At 39.8% G+C, this 19,879-nt stretch overlaps 1 protein-coding gene across 1 annotated transcript; it reads right to left on the minus strand.

The window, feature by feature from the left end:
- Positions 1 to 218: 218 nt before the first annotated feature.
- LOC130867553 (60S ribosomal protein L10-like) lies at positions 219 to 19,085 on the minus strand. Its single transcript, XM_057759600.1, has 3 exons — positions 19,009 to 19,085; positions 18,757 to 18,954; positions 219 to 991 (listed from the first exon to the last, which is right to left on the minus strand). The coding sequence occupies exons 1-3, from the start codon at positions 19,083 to 19,085 to the stop codon at positions 283 to 285; spliced, it is 984 nt and encodes a 327-aa protein (XP_057615583.1). The 3' UTR covers positions 219 to 282.
- Positions 19,086 to 19,879: the final 794 nt, after the last annotated feature.

Consider the following 19,879-nt stretch of genomic DNA (forward strand, 5'->3'; position numbering starts at 1 on the left):
TGGTTGTTTCCTTAACTGGACAGAAGCATTTTAGTTTTATGAGGCTCCACTTGTCAATTGCTGGCCTTGATTCCTGGCAAGTGAAGTCCCATCCAGAAAGTACTTTCTACACCTATATCACAGAGTGTAGCCTCTAAATTCTTCTAACAGTTTTTGTGTTTGAGGTTTCAAAATGAAGTCTTTGATCAATTTGGAGCTATTTTTTTTTTTTAAAGCAGACTGGATGTGAGATTTATTACTGAACATGATTTGGTAGGGTACAGGAGAGCACCGTGAAAGCCCTCAGGAGTGTAGGGCTCGCCACTTGTCCAGGGGACCACGATTAGGAATATATTTGACCCCACAGCCATCAGGAATGAGTCTCTTCTCAGCAACCATGTCTTCAAATTCATCTGCATTAAACTTAGTAAAGTCCCATTTTTTTGAGATGTGGATCTTCTGGCGGCCAGGGAATTTGAACTTGGCTCTACGAAGAGCCTCAATCACATGTTCCTTATTCTGCAGCTTAGTGCGGATGGACATGATGACCTGGCCAATGTGAACCCTGACCACTGTGCCCTGGGGCTTCCCAAAGGCACCACGCATGCCTGTCTGGAGCCTGTCAGCCCCAGCACAGGACAACATCTTGTTGATTCGGATGACATGAAAGGGGTGAAGCCTCACTCGAATATGAAAGCCATCCTTGCCACAACTCTTTACCATGTATTTGTTGGCACAAATACGGGCAGCCTCCAGAGCTTCGGAAGAGAGTTGTTCGTATTCATGGGACACCATGTGGCCACAAAGCGGGAATTCATCAACTTTTGCCCTCTTCCATCCCAAGTCAAAGATGCGGATTTTAGCATCAGGGACACCTCGGCAGAAGCGAGACTTTGGGTACGGCTTGTTCTTACAACACCGGTAACACCGGGCGGGGCGGCGACCCCTGATGACAATAGGACCGTCGGTAGCAGACAACTCACTCACCGTGCCGGAGGAAAAGAGCTTGGAGCTAATTTTTGTGCAGTGTGATAAATGTGGGTCTAATTTAATTCTTCTTCATGAGGACATCCAGTTTCCCCAGCAGCATTTGTTGAAGACGCTGTATTTTCTCCACTTCTTTTGCCTCTTTGTCAACTAGCATATGGCTGTAGTCATGAGTACTAATATTTGGGTCTTTTATTTTATTGGTCTACCTTTCTGTTTTTGTGCCAGTACCATATTGATTTTTTTATAGTACTTTAATATAGCTTGAAATTATTTTTCTCAGTATTGCTTTGAATATCTGAAGTCTTTTCCTGGTTCTATATGAGTTTTACTATTTTTGTATGCATATGAAAAATAGGCAGTTTGATTGATATTGGACTGAGTCTGAAAATTGATTTTGGTAGGATGGCCACTTTCACAATGTTAATTCCATGATGAACATTTTCTAGTGTCTTTATTTCTTTCTTCAGAGATTTGAAATATTCACTGTGGAGGTCTTTCACCTCCTTGATTAAGTTATTCCAACATATTTCATCATCCTTGAAGCTATTGTAAATGGGAGCATGTCTGTGTTCTCTTTTTCAGTATGTCTGCTGTTGAAACCACAACAAATACCAATATGGCAAGATATTTATCTATCTGTAAAGCTGCAACAAGTAACAGTCACACATTGGTGGTAACAGCTATCTAGTATGGTCAAAGACAGGCAGGAAAAGGTAATAGTAAATTCATAAGTGAGGCTTTATTTTCAATGCTTTGACTTCTGAGTGATGGTTTGTGTAGTCTCTTTTGTATAAAAATTGCACCATCTAATGTAATAAAAATTTACATATGAGTGTTTGTATTGCTAATGAATACATTCCCATCCTCTTGAACAATAATGTTCTAATAACTGAAATGACAGAGAATTATAAACTCTAAAATAAATATCAAAGAATATTTCCTTCTCCAGGAATAACAATTACTAACATAGCTAAAGCTTCAAAGCTAATATCCACATAGAAGAGAAAACAACCAATATTTGTCTTTCTGAATCTGGGTTGTCTTATTAGATTGTTTCTAACGCCACCATGGAGGCTATCCTAAGAAAGAGGAAATGGAGTATAGTGATATGAACTGACAAAGGGAAAAATGGAATAGGAGGATTGAATGGGGCAGAGGAGGGGAGAGAGGGTGAAGGAGGAAATATGGAGAGGGCCAAATAACAGTAAAGGTCTTTTGAAAAGCTATATGGAAACATGATACTATAGAAACTTCCTCAACTATACACAAATATTAAAGGAATTTAAGTAGAGTCACCATACAATGGGGCACAGAATGTTCCAACTAGACATACTATGCCAGCAAAGAAAACCTCCAGTGCCAGGAATGAACTACATCTTGGTGGGTCATTGCCCAAAAGGGTCCCATAGACCACCCCCACACATACTAAAATATTACCAGTAGTTCCCAAGACCTGATGTTAAGTCCCTACTACTGAATATATAACTGTATCAAACCAGATGGTGGCGGTGTACACCTCTAAGCCCAGCACTTGGGAGGCAGTGGCAGGTGGGTCTCTGTGAGTTCAAGGTCAGCCTGGTCTACAAAGTGAGTTCCAGGGCAATCTCCAAAGCTTCAGAGAAACTCTGTCTTGAAAAACAATAAAAAAGATGGAGAAATCAAGCTGTTGTCCAGCTAGATGCTTCACCCTTACTTACTAGCATTCATACATGGTGCTACAAGGTACTTTTGACACTACCAAAGGACAAAGACAATCATCAATCTCTCCCAACTACAAATCCTGCAACCTATAACAATGACCTGCCCACAACATATACTGGTGCATAACATAGATGTTATGGGAGTAACCAAACATTTTTAAAATTGAATTTAATATCCATTTCATGAGATAGAATGATGTGGGAGTGATTTTTTTAATCTGTTGCTTTCATAGGTTAATTAATAAAGAAACTGCCTAGGCCCATTTGATAGGCCAACCCTTAGGTGGGTGGAGTAAACAGAACAAAATGCTGGGAGAAAAAAGCTGAGTCAGGAGTCGCCATAATTCTCTCACTCCAGACAGATGCAGGTTAAGATTTTTCCTGGTAAGCCAGTTCGTGGTGCTACACAGATCATTAGAAATGGGTTAGATCAATATGTAAGAGTTAGCCAGTAAGAGGCTAAAACTAATGGGCCAAGCAGTATTTAAAAGAATACAGTTTCTGTGTAATTATTTCGGGGCATAAGCTAGCCAATGCGGGAGCCGGGGTGGCAGGACACAGCCCACCGCTCCACACAATAGAACTCATACCTGACCCTGATAAAGTGTCCAAGAACTTGGTACTAGATGGGTCATGGGCCTTAGGGAAAACTTTATACTATTATTCTGTTAAAGGAACATAGCTATAAAATGACTATAAATGACATATTGCTATACTCATAAATCAGTGCTTTGCTCAACCCTCATCAAAGAAGCCTCTTCTTTCAGTTGATGGTAATTAACACAGAGACCCACAATTGAACAATGTATGAAGAATGGATGACTTTGGAGCCCTCAATTTAAATGGGACGCCTTTAGCCAACCCTTCTTCAGGGATCTATGTGGAAGAGGAGGTAGAAAGTTTGTCCTCTGTATGTATGTTATGGTTGTTAGTTCAGTGTTTTGTGGGACTCCTAACAGTAGGAAATGGGGTGTCTCTGACTCTTTTGCCTGCTCATGGGATTCTTTTCCTTCTACTGGTTCACCGCACCCAGCCTTGATACAAGGGTTTGTTCCTATTCTTATTGCAACTTGCTGTGCCATGTTCAGTTGATATCTTTGGAAGGCCTGCTCTTTTATGAAGGGAAATGAAGAGGCAGTGGATCTGGGGGAGAGGGGATGTATTGGGGGGGGGCTGGGAGGAGTGGAGGAAGGGGAAACTGTGGATGGCATGTACTGTATGAGAGAATAAAAAAAAGAGTTCGACGTAGTAGGGGATTCCAAGGAAATGGCATCTTACAGACAAAAAGGGCTGAAACCCATCTGAACTCACAGAGATTTTGACAACATGCGCATGACTTGAACAGGTTCAAACCAGGAACAATCTCAGCACAGAGAAGAGGAAGTACAGCAAAATCTCACCTCAGCTGAGAAGCTATTTTCAACTGGGCTAGGAAAATCAGTTAACTCTGATAGAGTGCTGCTGGCTGTCTTAACCACGCCCATGCCTAGGTGCAGTTGGCCAACACAGAAAGGATCCCTGCTATTGTGTGCAGAGAGAAAAGAAAGAAAGAGGGAGACAGAGATCAGAGAGGTGGAGGGACAAGAGAACTTGAAAGAATAGGGAGGGGTAGGGAAGTAGGGAGGATTTGGAAGGAGTTGAGGAGGGAATAATTGATCAAAATATATTGTATAAAATACCTAACAATTTAAAAAGAAAAAAGATTCAAGTTAAGATCCTACTACTGAAAAAGAGAAAAGTAATTGCAGCAGTGCATTGATACAGCATTTTGAGAGCTCCATTCTGTCTAGTTTGTTTAAAGTTAACTATCTTACTTCAATTAAGTGAAATATGCTGACAATTACAAACATGTTGCTGTTTTTGAATCCACTGTTGTTTCTTTTGTTATTTTGAGTGACAACTTAGAATTTTTACTAATTGGTTTTTGTTATTTTTCAAAGGATGTCTGCCAAAACCATGGACCACAAGACAATGCATGCGGTACGGGGGTGGAAATGAAGAGGAAGCAGCTAAGCAGATGAGTCAAGGACAGAAATCCTGTTTGTACAAAGCTTTCTACTCAGGAAAGCAAGCTTTTGTACAGCCAGTAAGAATCTCCAAGCAAAATATAGACTAGAACTTGTTGTTCTTTTTCATTCACCGGGGAATGCAGGAGACCTTTGACATACACCTAAAGTTAGCCAGTTAGCCACCAATCAAAACTTACCTTTAAGCTAGGCTTTGAATCAAGATGCATTGAAGTTGACGGTTGAATAAAATAGTCAAACTCTCAAATCACAAGTCCTCATACTGCTGAAACAAGTTTATTCTCCTGAAGATTTTTGAAAGCTGAATGTATCCAGAGAGAAAAATTTCAGCTTTTACTACTCAAGGAGCAGTGGACAAAATCCACAGATTGTTCAACATTTATTCCCTATTATAGCTGTTTGAAATTGAACTTCAAGGTCTTAGGGGAAGAATGACATATTCCTAGTGTGTTCTTTTTTTTCTAGAACTTCCTGGATAGTACCCAACTTATTATCATGAGTAAATGGAGATATTTCCATTCAAGGGCCTGTTAAGTCTTAACTAAGGCTTTAGTTGAATCTTTTGCTTCTCTAAATTTCATTGACAGACTTAGTAAAAAAAAGGTTCAACTCATTGCGTAAGAGTCAATTAATGTTTGTTCTTTTCTACTGACAAATCTATGTTTGTCATCTTCCCTTGTTATCTCCCAAAATGCCAGTGGCCATGTTTGTTATGTAAATATTAGTCAAGAGCTAAAACTGTGCCAGAGCTGTCTTCATGTTAACATCACGTGGTATAATGCTTTGCACAGAATTCAAAATTATTGAACAAATGAATTTAGAAGAGAATAAGCACTAAAATCTTGTTAAATTTTGCCTTTGACCATTATGACAGGTTTACCCACTGTCACGATACTCTAAAGACCATTGTTTCTGTGAACTTACTTCCCAGCAAATGAAGTAGGGGCCCAGGAATGGTCTATTCATTGGCTTTACCATTCTCTCCATCATCCTGGAATCAGCTGGTCTAACTGTGCAATATATATTTGGAGATTGGTTTATTTATTTATTTATTTTTAAATTAATTAATTAATTAATTTATTTATTTATTTAATTATTAAAGATTTCTGCCTCTTCACTGCCACCACCTCCCATTTTCCCCCCCTCCCCCAATCAAGTCTTCCTCCCTCCTCAGCCCAAAGAGCAATCAGGTTTCCCTGCCCTGTGGGAGGTCCAAGGACCACCCACCTCCATCCAGGTCTATTAAGGTGAGCATCCAAATTACCTAGGCTCCCACAAAGCCAGTACGTGCAGTAGGATCAAGAACCCATTGCCATTGTTCTTCAGTTCTCAGTAGTCCTCATTGTCCGCTATGTTCAGCGAGTCCGGTTTCTCAGTGCCCACTAGGTGGCAGTATTTTGCAGACCCGGGGGCAAAGTTCTCCAGAAGGTTTGACATGCTGTGGGATCATCCCCCAATGTTGGATGCTATTTCTTTGATAGTATTCATTATTACCTACAGTGACACATTTGCAAAGTAGTTTTTACTCATGATCCAGAAATTGTATACTCTTTTGGTGTAAAGACTTTGTTAGCCACAAATGGAATTCTTCCACTCAGAAACACTACTTTTCAATTGATATGGATGCCAAAATCGCGATTCAGCTACTATAGACTCCTTGTCACACCTTTGAGGCACTGTACCAACTTGGAGAATTTGGTTATAAGAAATTGGATTACTAATCCACAATGTAGGTGGAATACATTGGAAATGACAAGAGATCTCTTATTGATCTGGGCTGGGGTTAAATTCAATTTACACCTTCAGCAACACAATCAGACAATATTAATAATGGACTTGACATTACAAAAATGGTGAATGGTTCATACCAACAGGTAAGGAACCATGACCAGCTGAGGTGTATACTGAAGGCCAACGGAATTTGAAATGGTCAGTAAAAGCAAGTAAAAGATCCCTCCAAACAATTCCTGTTTTTATATACATACATAAATTATATATATATTACTTAACTTACACCTCTTATCCCTTCTCATAGCCTCCTTTATACTTCCATAGTCTGTATGTATACGTGTGTGTTTAAATCTATATTCTACACAAAGCATGTTAATTTTTGCATCTGAGTCTGTTTTTTTCACTATATACAATAAGTAAATGCATCTTTGAGTTGCCTTCGATGCAAAGCTTTGGGATGATGTCTTTATTCTAGAATAGAGAGCAAACGTAATGAAAGTTTAGATAGGATGCAACTGTATAATAATTTTCTAGTAGGTCCAAATAAGAAGAAAGTTCTTCTCCTTTCCTAATTATCACCAATGTTCTTTAAATGTATAAGAGATGAGCTCATCTGTAGGAATTCGTCCTTCACCGTATTCTCAGCTAAGCCAAGGTGATGTCTCAGTTGCTCTCATAGCTTTTGCAGTCACTGTGCATCATGCTGTTACTTTCTCACAAGTAATTTCCTCTCGTAATTTGTTTTAGGGAATGCTGTTCCGTTGGCACAATCTCTTTTCCCAATATTTTTGAAATGGTTTCAACACAAGACTGTACAATTAATAACGAGCTGCATTAGTAAGTGCAATGAATGCATGTCAGCATGAATTCAGTAGTTTGGGTGTGAAGCTGTCAACTCCTCTTGCCAATTGTCAGTACATTACTAGATTTGTTCATCCTGAAAACGTGTCTGCCAGCTAACACAGATTACTTTAGCTAAGAGAATGAATGCGATTTATTTGAAAATCCATTTGAAATTCTTTGTACTTACTAGTTTGTGACTCACATCCTGTACCAGGTGTCCTTGGTCAAGGCAGCTATGTTCTGGTCTCATTCACTCTGAAAATGAGATTTTGCGTGCTGATGAACACTCATTTCACCAACAAGGAGTACTTTTCTGCTGCTTGCAATTACCCTTCCTTCTCCTTTCCCCCATCGTTCATTTGTCTTCCCCCAGTACCTGCTGGTCTGCTCCCTTTCTATAAACTCCCATGTCATTTTCGGCATTCTGCATGTCATTGCTTTCCAATCACTGACAGATTCTCTGAGGTGTTCACCTGATATTTGCAGCATGTTGCTATAAACATGCCACGTTGAAAGAGTAGGAAAAGGACTCTTCAATCAGTTTCCTTTCGCATGTCACCATGACCCTCAGAGTGAGGCACTGAGGGCTGACAGGAACAAATTCTGGGGGTGTGAAACTGTTCAAATGTTCTAATTCTCAGCCTTACCTTCAGAGCAAGAATGGATTCAATTATAGAAAGAAGGAATCGAACGTACTCTAATCAACTGTAACTGTTGCTTCTCAAACCTAAGTCTGAATTAATGAATACATGACAGGTACATTTTAAACTGTCTATGTAGTTTATCCCGAAGGGGCGAAAAAAAAACTGATGATACTGGGTGGAGAGATAATCAAAAAGCTTGTTGTGGGAGAATGACATGTCTCAGGGAGTTGTGAATTCTTGCTCATAAGAGAAAATTCCAAGAAATCTTGCCATCGGCAACCAGTTTCTCACAGAAACCTTTTGGTTAGAGATTTTCTTTGTATTACTGTAGGCAAACTTATTTCTCCTGCTTTTTAAAATTAATTTATTTTTACTTAATCTGCATTGGTGTTTTGCCTGTATATATGCCTGTGTGGGAGTGGTGGATCCTGGAATTACAGACATGTGTGAGCTATCATGTAGGTGCTGGGGATTGATCCCAGGACCTCTGGAAGAGAAGTTAGTGCTCTTCAGCACTGAGTCATCTCTCCAGTCCCTCTCTCCTGTTTTTTTTTTTTTTTGTGTGATTTTTTTTTTCCGAGGCAGGGGCTTTCTCTGTAGCTTTGGAGCCTGTCTGGGAACTAGCTCTTGTAGACCAGGCTGACCTTGAACTCACAGAGATCCACCTGCCTCTGTCTCCCGAGTGCTGGGATTAAAGGCATGCACCACCACTGCCTGGCTTCTCTCCTGTTTTTTAAGAGCAAGAATTAGTTTATTTTTGTATTGAGAATTGACATTTTTATGAATAGTCCAGTAAGAAATAGCAGGAGTTTCTTAAGTCAGAACTAGGACTGGGGGTGGAGAAAAGGGGAAGACACAGAAAGCACCAAGTATTGAGATTCTGAAGACTCTAACTCTCCTGAACCTTCATCTGCACTCCTGGGTAAGAAAAAAATATGACTGCCCCTAACAATTAGAACCAACTCATTCCAAATAAACTTCAACCTAAAACTGTTACATAGGAACCACCTATCATCTATCCACAGATTGGAGCCAAATACCAGCTTTGCTACAGATAGTCATGTTCCTTCAACTTCACTTTGCAGTATTGTCACAACCTAAAGAGAAACTGAAGTTTATTGAAATTTGTCTTTGATCACTAACCAAATATGGCTAGGTGGAGAGAATTTCAGATTAGAAGGAGAGCTGTAAAATACCATCTTCTGCGCATGACACAACCATTATAATCATGAAATGACAGCCGAGGATGGCTGTAGGGGGTCAGAAGAATGCACCTGTCTGCGATCAGAAACGGATGGAGGAGGAGCTTAGGGGGTTTCAGGACTCACTGCGGAGCTATTTGCTACTGGTGTATTCAGGTACAGAAGGGTAAAAGCCTTCAGTAGTGTGCCCGCTCACTGACTGCCCGGCCAGGCTCCAGCAAAAAGCTCTAATCCAATGGTCAGGCTGATGACCTTGATAAAACTATGTGGGTCACTCGCTAAACCAACCCCAAAGCTACGAACCTTGGAGAGCCACTGAAGTAATGGGAGGACAATAAGAGGAGGTATATGGGGGCAAAGAAATCAAAATACATTATATACATGCATGAAATTGTTAAATAACAAAACTAATCAGTAAAGATGGAAAACCCCAAAACTATAGTGATAGGTTTTCTTCAATTATGGTAGCATACATTAATTTATTGTGTGGGGTTGTAATCTGTCTTGCTTCCTCAGTCTGCTTTGGAAGGTGATCTTGAACTCTCTGTTCTCCTGCCTCCATCTTCCAAGTACTGAGATCATAGGTGTGTACGGCCAAACCTGGCTTTTTACTATGCATAGCTAATTGACTTTGATTCCTGGGCAATGATTTCAAATTGAGCCATTTCCATGTCACATTTTAGCTTCTTGGAGCAAAATAGAGTCCTGTCTCACACCTCTGTCTCATTTCGGACGAGTACCAAGGTTAATCGTATTAATTATAACACAAAAGGTACACTCTAAGACTGGCGTGCGTGAGAGCTGGACTGAAGAAGCATCTTGAAATACAAATCCATAGACATCCGTAATGGAAGCTCCTTCCTTCTCAGTAAATCACTAACACAGTAGCAAAGCACAGGCATTGCTTCAAGAATGTTCCAACAGAGTTTAAAGCTAGGGTCATCCTTTTCAAGCAAAATGTTTTGCCTATTTGGTATGCATGAATGCCTCTGAAAGCTTTTAATAGCAAATGCAGGAGAAAGGATTGTTGCCATGGTGAATTTTCAGTAATCTCTAGCTCATTCATTCTTTTCTTTTTAAAATGGGGATCTTTCTTAGCACTGTCAATTCACTTTAAAATTTAGCAAAGTGCTGGCCTTGGTCTGCAGACAGCCATAAATGTCAAGTATAGGCATTGATAAAATGATTGCACTAAAAAGGCATAAATATCTTAAAAATGCCATCTGTCACATGGAAGAGAAACCTCAGGAGACATGATAAATGAATGTAATGTGGGACTTTGGGATAGAGCAACATGTAGAGAGACACAAAAGCTAAAGCTAAAAACCAAAATGTCCCACTCTCTACTAGTCAGACCCTAACTGCTTGCAGCGGTCCTCAATTTTCCTGATGCTGCGACTGTTTAATATAGTTCCTCATGCTGTGGTGAGCCCCAGCCATAAAATTATTCTTGTTGTTATTTCATAATGGTAAATTTGCTACTGTTATGAATCATAATGGAAATATCTGATATATGACCCCAGGAGTCAGGACCCACATGTTGAGAGCCACTGGGAGAACCTAATACAGCAATTTACGGTGCCTCCTACAAATAACTGGAACCTAATTCTTAAGTATCCCTGGTACTTTACTCAAATTGCCTACCCTTGGGAAGTAAAAATGGTGTGCCGTCCTTATCTGAGCTATTGAAACACAACTCTGTACAAATGCTCTAGGAGGCCGGGCTCCGTATCCTATCAACTGCCACTCCCTCCAGAGGCTCTCACTCAATTGCTTGCCTGCTCATTCATGCACTCTGGTTCTTGCTCCCTTGCTTTCTCATTTTGTCTCCTTTAAAATTTGCCCACACAGTTTCCATTCACAGTGTCTATTCTTTGTTACAAGGTTCATATCAATTCTAGTGTGGAAAATACTTTTTATTCTTTCAGCTTGGGCTCATTGTTCCTTATACTCCAAAAATGGGTATTATACAAAGATAAAGAAATCTAGAAAAAATACGAAAGAGAAAGTATACCATGCCACTGATGCCACAATCTGCTTATGGTTACACCCTGTATGTGTTACTTTCAAGGACTGTAATGCTTGCTTTATTTAGTCTCGCACCCATTTTCAGGGCATCTCCATATACACATGTCAAACCTCACTCTCACCAAGGCACTCCATAACACATAGAAGAAAATAGCTATTATGGGACTTCTCCACGGATGCTCCACTTTCAGGTAGCTTACTCTTGGGTTCACATCCTACTTAGCACTACAGTCTCCAAGATTCTAATAATATTCTTCACAGAACTTGAAAAAAACACATTCCAGAAATTCATGTGGATGTGCAAAAGACATTAATAGTCAAACCAGTCTTAACTAGAATGAATAATGGTGGAAGTATCATAATACCTAACTTCAATGACAGCATAATATATACGGCCCAGAAATAAATATACAGTTATAACAACCTAATTTTTGACAAAAACATACATTAGAAGAAAAGATGGCATCTTCTACAAATGGTTCTATAAAAACTGAATATTCGCATGTAAAACACTTAAACTAGATTCATAGCTCTTACCATTCATGAACATCAAAGACCAAAGATTTTAATGTAATACCTGAAATTCTAAAAATATTAGAAGAAAAATAGGGAAATACTCAAGATATAAGCATATTCATGAACTTTCTGAAAAGAAATTCAATAGCACAGAAAATCGCAAATGATACTACATAAAATTTAAAAGCTTTACACAGCCAGGGAAGCTCAGCAGACTGAAAAGACAATACATAAAACAGGAAAACATCTGCTAGGTATCCCTCAGTAGGAAGGCTAGTGTCCAGAACACATAAAGACCTCTAAAAATAGCACCCCATAAACCTGCTATCGATAAATGGGCTAATGAACTGAATAGACAGTTCTTTAAAAGGAGAAAAGTCGATGAAAGAAGAAATACAGATAGCTAATGAACATTTTCAAAAAGCATTCAACACTCTTAGCCACCAGGAAAATATAAACTAAAACTATTTTGAGATTGCATCTTATCTGAGTCAAAGTGGATAACATCAAGAAAACAGCTACAAATGGTGGCAAAGATGTGGGGAAAGATAGACTGTCAATCATTGCTTGTGGGAAGATAAACTAACTCGCTCACCATGAAAATCAGTATGGAGTTTTCTCAAAAACCTGAAAATTCAAGTACCAGGTAACTAAGCCAAATCACTCTTGGATTTCTACCCTAGAGATATTTGCATATCTATGTTTATTGCACAGCTATCTCTATTGCTCATCAAACCAGAAACAGAAACAGCATAGCCGTCCATGAGTGAAAGCATCAAGAAAGATATGGTGTGTGTGCACGTTGGAATTTTATTCTGCCATAAAGAAAAGGAATCATGACATTTGCAGAGAAATGGGTAGGACTGGAATCTTAGAGTCAGAAAAATAAACAAATGGCCTGGGAAGATTGCTCAACGGGTAGAAGAATTTTCTTTTTAAGCCTGACAACCTGAGTTTGGTCCCTGGGGCCCACATACTGGACAGAATCACGGCTTGTGGTTGTCTTCTGATCCTCAAATGTGTACACTGGCACACTTACAGGCCTCCACATGAAAATAAAACGTAAATAAATGTAGCAAAAACTTAAAATGGAGAACAAATACAATACGGCCATTTTCTTTCATATGCTGATTCTAGATTGTGTGTGTGTACACATGTGTGAGTATAGGTCATGAAACAAGAGAAGGAGCCTTAAGAGAAGAAAGCAATGGTCTTAAGGAAGAGATGGGGAGAGGAAAAATAAGAGATTAGCAGAATATTTGTGACACAAAAGCAGAATTAGAGCCAGGGATGAGGGGAAAAGGACAAGACAGGAGTGAGAAGGGAGTAGGGAAAAAGAATCAACAAAAGCAATATAAGAAAATTCTATAATGAACTTTACAATTAATAAATTTTTCAAAGGACTTAAAATACCATATGAAGGGGAAGAATGTGTAAGTACCAAGGATTTAAGAATGGTTCTTTCCGAGAGTTCTTCATTTTTCTCTAATTCTTTTTCAGCTAATCTACTATATCATTTTTGGTCAGAAGAATGGAATCTTAGTCATATTTCTGGCCCTGGGAGAAAGCACGACAAACTAAGTTTTCAAAGATTCTAAGGTTCCAAAGGCATGCTGTTGTCCCTTCATTAAGAACTATTTCAGATGGGCCTATTAGTTCCCAAACTGGAAAAAAATTCCTCAGGAGACTATTTGTTCAAGAAACAATAATAAACATGAGATACATGAAACATGTAAAGAAGGTAAGAGAAACAATCTTAATGAGAATTAGATGCATACTTATACAGCCCACAAACACCTTTAACTATGCAGTTGCTTAGAGATCTTTAGTGTTGGGCTGGCAAGATGGCTCAGCCATTAAAGGCTAGGCTCACAACCAAAAGTATAAGAGATCCTCACTGTTAAGCTTCTCTACTTTTCCTTTTTGAAAATTTAACTGGTCTCAAAACTTCCTTCCAATTCTCCAATCTCTAACTCCTTTCTTGTTATATGAGTCCTGGGATTACCAATACATGCCATCCTCAGTAGTCTTTGCATTAGTTCCTGTGTCTATTTCTTTGCCTACAGAAGTCTTTCCTGAATGATGAACTTTAACTTGTGAGCTAAAACAAATCCTTTTTGCCAATATTAGCTTTGGGCAGTGTTTTACAACAGCATCAGAAACCAAACTAGAACAGAGATTGGTACAAGGAGTGGGGTCTTGCTGTGATAGATCTGGCCAAGTTGTTTTAGAGTGGATTATGGGAGCATTTGGAGCTTTAGACCAGAAAAGCCATTGAGTTCTTAGAGCTTAATAATTGACTCTATGAAGCTTGGAAGATAATGTTGAGAAACATGTAGGCAACGGAGCTTTGACTAGTGATGATTCAGAAGAAAGAAAAGACTCTATTGGGGCCATTCATGTGATATTTTGGATTAAAAACATGTCAAAATGAAACCTTTGTTTTGCTTGTACATTGAATGCTGGTTAGCTGGAGCTGAAAAAAAAAGTCATAGGTGATTAATAAGAGACAGCATCTTTCAGTTGAAATCTTCTGAGGGTTCTTTCCTCATGGTCAGCACAAAGAAGTCATGCACCAGAGGGAGCAGAGTCTACATCCCAACCTAGTAGCCAAATTTGCTAATGTATAAGATTCTCCCATACGGTACCGATTTGGGAGCATGGAAGCTGCAGGACTGAAAGGATCGTGACTAGAAGTTGAGTCTCGGTAGAGAAACAGTCCCTGAAGAAGACAGTTGAGACCATTGGTGAAGATTCAGCCTCAGTTGCAGCAGAGACTCCAGGATATTGAAGATGCCAAGACCAGGGATCACCACCAAGGACAGCACCAGGTGCTAGGAGTGGAGTCTAAGTCAATAATACAAGTTACTTGAGCTGCTGATGGCAGAGCTGGCGAAGAGGAGCTGCTCAAGCCCTTTGGAGCCCAGAAGCTTGTGTGTTCAAGATGTCAGACAATGATCTTTGGGGTTTTATTGACACTGGTGGCTGTTAGTTTTGCTTTGAGCTTACTGTAACTGTGCCATCTCTTCCCTATTGGAATAACAAAACATATATCTTATTTTTTATTTTGCCCACAGTTAAGAGACTTTGTAATCTCAAAGAGACATTGGACTTTTATTTATTTTTTATTTTTGTTTTTTTTTTTTCCTAGACAGGGTTCCTCTATATATCCCTGGCTATCTTAGAACTCCCTCTGTAGACCAGGCTGGCCTTGAACTCATAGAGATCTGCCTGCCTCTGGGATTAAGGGCATGTGCCACCAGGATTGATAGACTTTTAAAGCATTGAAATTCTTAAAGACTGGAACTTTCAAACTTATACTGCACTTATATTTTGATATTAATTGGGTTTTCCAGTTTAGTCGTCATTTCATCTCGAACCCTCTTCAACGTTTCCATCTCCTTCTTGATTTCCAGTCTCAAGTCTTGAATGATTTTTGTCATTTCTGTCAGAGCCTTATGTTTTCTCAGATATCACTCAGGCATTTATTCTCTTTAAGTTCATTTTCCTTAATTCATTGAGCAGTTTCTTTGTGCCTTCTTTAAGCCCTACAAATTCTTTGATGTGGTTTATAATTGTTCTTTTAGATTCTGTGTCCTGGGATTCATTTAGGTAATTCTCATTGGTAAACATTTCGGCAGGACTGGTAGGTTTTGGAGAGGAGATCCTGGTTTGATCACTCATGGTGTTTGTATGTTTGCAATGGGATCTGGGCGTGTAGATTTTGTTAATTCTTTGTCTGATATGAACAGAGCAGGTTGGGGCAGAAGAGAGGATTGTGAGTGAGCTGGTTTAGAGGTTGGAAATTACTTAGATGGAAGCAAGCCAGGTGGGTGGAGGAGACTGGCTGGTTTGTAAAATGTGTTTTGGTTCAAGCCTGGAGTGTGGGGAGACATCTGGCTGGATGGAGTGCTTGGGTGTGGCATGGGAGGAGCCTTGTGTTGGTGTGTAGGTAGAGCAAGTCCTGACAGAGTCCTAGAGGTTGCTTGTGGTCCAGGTAGGCGTGGCCAGACTAGGACCCAGGCTAGATCTGAGAGTTGGGGAGATCCATGGAATGGAGGGTCAGGCAGACTCATCAAGCTAGACCCTAGAGAAGGATATATAGGGTGTGGTTGGTGGAGATATGGGATTAATATGATCTCAGGAACAAGCAAGGATGGAAAGATTCTATGATTTAAAGTGACATGTTTGCTTGTTAACACTGATAAGACACGGAATGTCAGAATTAGCTTTAGACATCCATGTGACACAAACCTAGAGTCACCTGAAAGATGGTGAATTAATTAAGAAATAGCCTTCACCTCACAGGTCTGTGCCTATGCCTGTGGCATATTTTCTTGGTTGCTAACTGATGTAGGAAGTTCCAGACTTCGATGGGTGGTACCATTCCTAGGTAGGTGGATCCAGGCTTTATAAGAGAGATAACTGAGCATGTCAGGTGGAACAGGAAAGTAAGCAGTATTTTTTCCCATGAATTCTGCATTACTCCCTGCTTGTAGGTTCCTGCCTGAATTTCTGTTGCAGTATCCTCAGTGATAGACTATAATCTGTAAACTAAAAAATATTTTTCTCCTGGTGTTGATTTTTGTCAGTGTTTTATGATTGCAACATAAAACAAACTAGAGCAAGTCACGACTAGCATCAGATCTCGCATGTTATTTTCCTAACAGCCCTATAAAGTAGGAGTCCTGTCTTTATTGTATACATGAGAAAAATAGGGTAAATGGCCTAACAATGTTCACACAACTAGTCTGTGGCAGAACTGGCATTCAAATTCTTGCCTACTTGACTACAGACACATACTCTTTGTGTGATCAACTTTAATCAAGATACTAAAACTTAACTGAGTTTTAGCAACCCCCAACACAGGTTGCTAAACGTGTGTCTTTGAAACATTTGCCTTGACTCCCAGTGATTGCTGTTCTGAGTCATTCCTCTACAGTTTGTTATAGCTTCTACGGAGCCATGTGATCCTTAAGGTTGGGATAGTGACTAGAAGGTCAGGCTTCTTTCTAAAGTCACTTCCTCTTTTTGGGTCTGGCTCACCTCACTCAGGATAGTGTTTTCTATTTCCGTCCATTTGCCTGCAAAATTCAGGAAGTCATTGTTTTTTACTGCTGAGTAATACTCTAATATGTATATATTCCATATGGGTGGGTGGTCCTTGGACTTCCCACAGGGCAGGGAACCGGGATTACTCTTAGGGATGATGAGGGAGGGGGACTTGATGGGGGAGGGGAAGGGAAATGGGAGGTGGTGGCGGGGAGAAGGCAGAAATCTTTAATAAATAAATAAATAAATAAAAATAAAAAAAATAAAGTCACTTCCTGGCTAGAAGTGCTTTCTGGCTCATGGTCCTGCATACTGATCACACTCTAAGTTCCCTGGCTTGAAGTATTTTTTTCTTGTTGGTTGTGATGCTTCTCTCACCTCTTTATGGCATCCTACTTCTCCTTATGGATCTCGTGCCAACTATACATTCTCTCTATTCTCTCTGCCTCTTGCATTAGACTGCACAGTTCACATTTGCTTGGCAACTGTTCTTCACTACAAACTAAAGTTATGCAGTTAAAATTCTAATTAGGATAAAACTGTTGGGAATTATCAAGCAAAACAACCCTGCATGCAAACTATATGGAGGATGATAAGATGTACATTAACATAGGAAGTTTCCAGGTTTATGATGTGTTCAGGAAAAACAGTGAGTTGCTTTTAAATGAGAATGATTGTTTTTTTTTTTTTCTGTAATGGAAGGCAAATATACAGGGCAAGAATACGGTGGTGGCACACGCCTTTAATCCCAGCACTTGGAAGGCAGAGACAGGTGGATCTCTGTGAGTTTGAGACCAGCCTGGTCTACAAGGGCTAGTTCCAGGACAGGCTCCAAAACTACATAGGGAAACCCTGACTTGAAAAACTAATAATAATGATGATGATGATGGTTATACTGAAGTTTTCAAGAGAAGAAAGTTGGAAAAATGTCTTTAAAGGTTAGTTTGCTAAGAGCAGATACACACACACACACACACACACACACATATATATTTAAAAATTAGCGTTAGTTGCCATGTCACACACACATGTAATCTTAGCCCTTTAGAGGCTGTGGTAGGAGAATTGGGACTTTAGGGTCAGCCTGGGCTGCATATAAGGACTCTACATAAAACAAACAAACAAACAAACAAAAACAAAAAACAAGCTGGGCTGTGGTGGTGCACACCTCTGATTTCAGCACTTGGGAAACAGAGGCAGTTGGATCTCTGTGAGTTTGAGACCAACTTGATCTACAGAGCAAGTGCCAGGATAGTCAAGGCTATGCAGAGAAACCCTGTCTGGAAAAACAAACAAAACCCAAACCAAAACAAAACAAAGTACAAGCAAACCAAAAGTCTTCATATCATTGGTACATATGCAAATCTAGAACTTGACCTTTGTTAAATGACAGCTGGCTTGGATCACTAGTCTGAATTAGTGTGATCCTTTTTACAGTTTTTACAACTTTTTATCATGCAGTATATCTTGATCTTGTTTTTTTCCTTCACCCAATGCCTCCCTTATCCTTCTCACCTCTCTACCAGCCCAACTTTATATTCCTTTTCTCTCTCTTCTCTCTAAATAAAAATAAAAAGTTAAAGGGTTTCTGTTATGATTTGTTTGCTAGGAACATTATCAATATGTGGCTACAAATCAACAAAATAATGTTTGAATAGATGTCACTGTTAAAGACATTCCTTTTTATTTCACAAATTGCTATTTATTTAGAAGCTTAACACAGCATAATCTCATTGTTCTCAAATCATGGGTGCACATGGAGAATGGCCCAATTGGGGCTGAAGAGACAGTGCGGTGATTAAGATTACCTGTTGCTCCTATAGAGGATCTTAGTTTGGTTCCCTGCACCCAATTCAGGAGGCTCACAACCACTTCTAACTCCAGCTCCAAGTGATGCAAAGCCCTCAGCTGGCCTCAGCGGGCACCAGCACACGTTTCATACAGTCACTCAGACACACATACATATACATAAACAAAAATAAATCTTTAAAAACCGAATGACTAGGCTGGCCAGGGAAGTAGTGGGTTAACTGCAGATCTTTACCTCTCTTTCCTCTCACCTAAATTCAGTGCCCCACTCTCGCCCCAACTGTAGCAGACCACCTGGTGCAGCCTCGCCATGCTCTCTGCCCCCATCTCCAGTGGACCAAGCAGAACTTCTCCAAACTTCTTCCCCACCCATCCTGTTATCCCAGACGTCAACTGCAAAAGGTCTTCTTCTCTGGGAGTCCTACAGCCAAGCCTAGTAGAGAAGTAAGTAGGCCAGCTATTAGGGAGACAAGCTTCAGATCTTTACTTGCCATTCTCTTCTCCATATCCATCCAAACTCTCAGGTTCATCCCCACCACTGCAGCAGATGTGATTTCCCCTCATGTTTTCCCAATTCCCAGGGAACTTAGCAGATGGTGGTGGACCCTGCTCTCTTTCCTCCTGTAGAGCCCCTAATCCCTGCTTCTAGCCCATCCCCTTTTCTAAGTGTCAGTTCCCAATAGAGAGAAACACATTTTACCAGGAAACCCCAGTGGCCACACATAGTGAGATCCCAGATGATTTCCTAGAAGGCAGTACACAGCCATCATACCCTCCTTAGAACCAGAGAGGGCAACAGAAACAAAGGAACAAAATACCCAACCAATGAAACAAGAGCAGATATCAGCACTAAGAATTACAACCATCCCTAACCCATATGTTAAGACACCAGTGCAAGACACAATCAATAACATACAGGACAATATGACTTGTCTAGAGCCCAGTAGGCCCTGAGAATTCCAACATAGCTGAAGTACAAAATAAAGACCCTTTAAATAGCCTTTATGACCATGCTAGAGGTCTTTAAAGAGGAAACAAATAAATTCCTTAAATAAATCTATGAAAACAAAGAACCAATTGAAGGAAATGAATAAAACTGTTTAAAACCTAAAAGTGGAAATAGAATCAATAAAGAAAACCCAAACGGAGAGAAATCTGGAAATGAAAAATTTAGGAATTCAAACAGCAACCTTAGAGACAAGTCTTAACAACAGAATAGATGGCAGAGGATGCAATAGATGGAAGAGGGATGGGAAAGGGAACCTCAGGCCCTAAAGGCATAATAGAAGAAATGAATAACTTGGTCAAAGAAAATGTTAAATCTAAAAATCTTTTGGTACAAAACATCCAGGAAATCT

The sequence above is a fragment of the Chionomys nivalis genome, chromosome X (genome assembly GCF_950005125.1).
Source record: "Chionomys nivalis chromosome X, mChiNiv1.1, whole genome shotgun sequence".
Classification (NCBI taxonomy): domain Eukaryota; kingdom Metazoa; phylum Chordata; class Mammalia; order Rodentia; family Cricetidae; genus Chionomys; species Chionomys nivalis.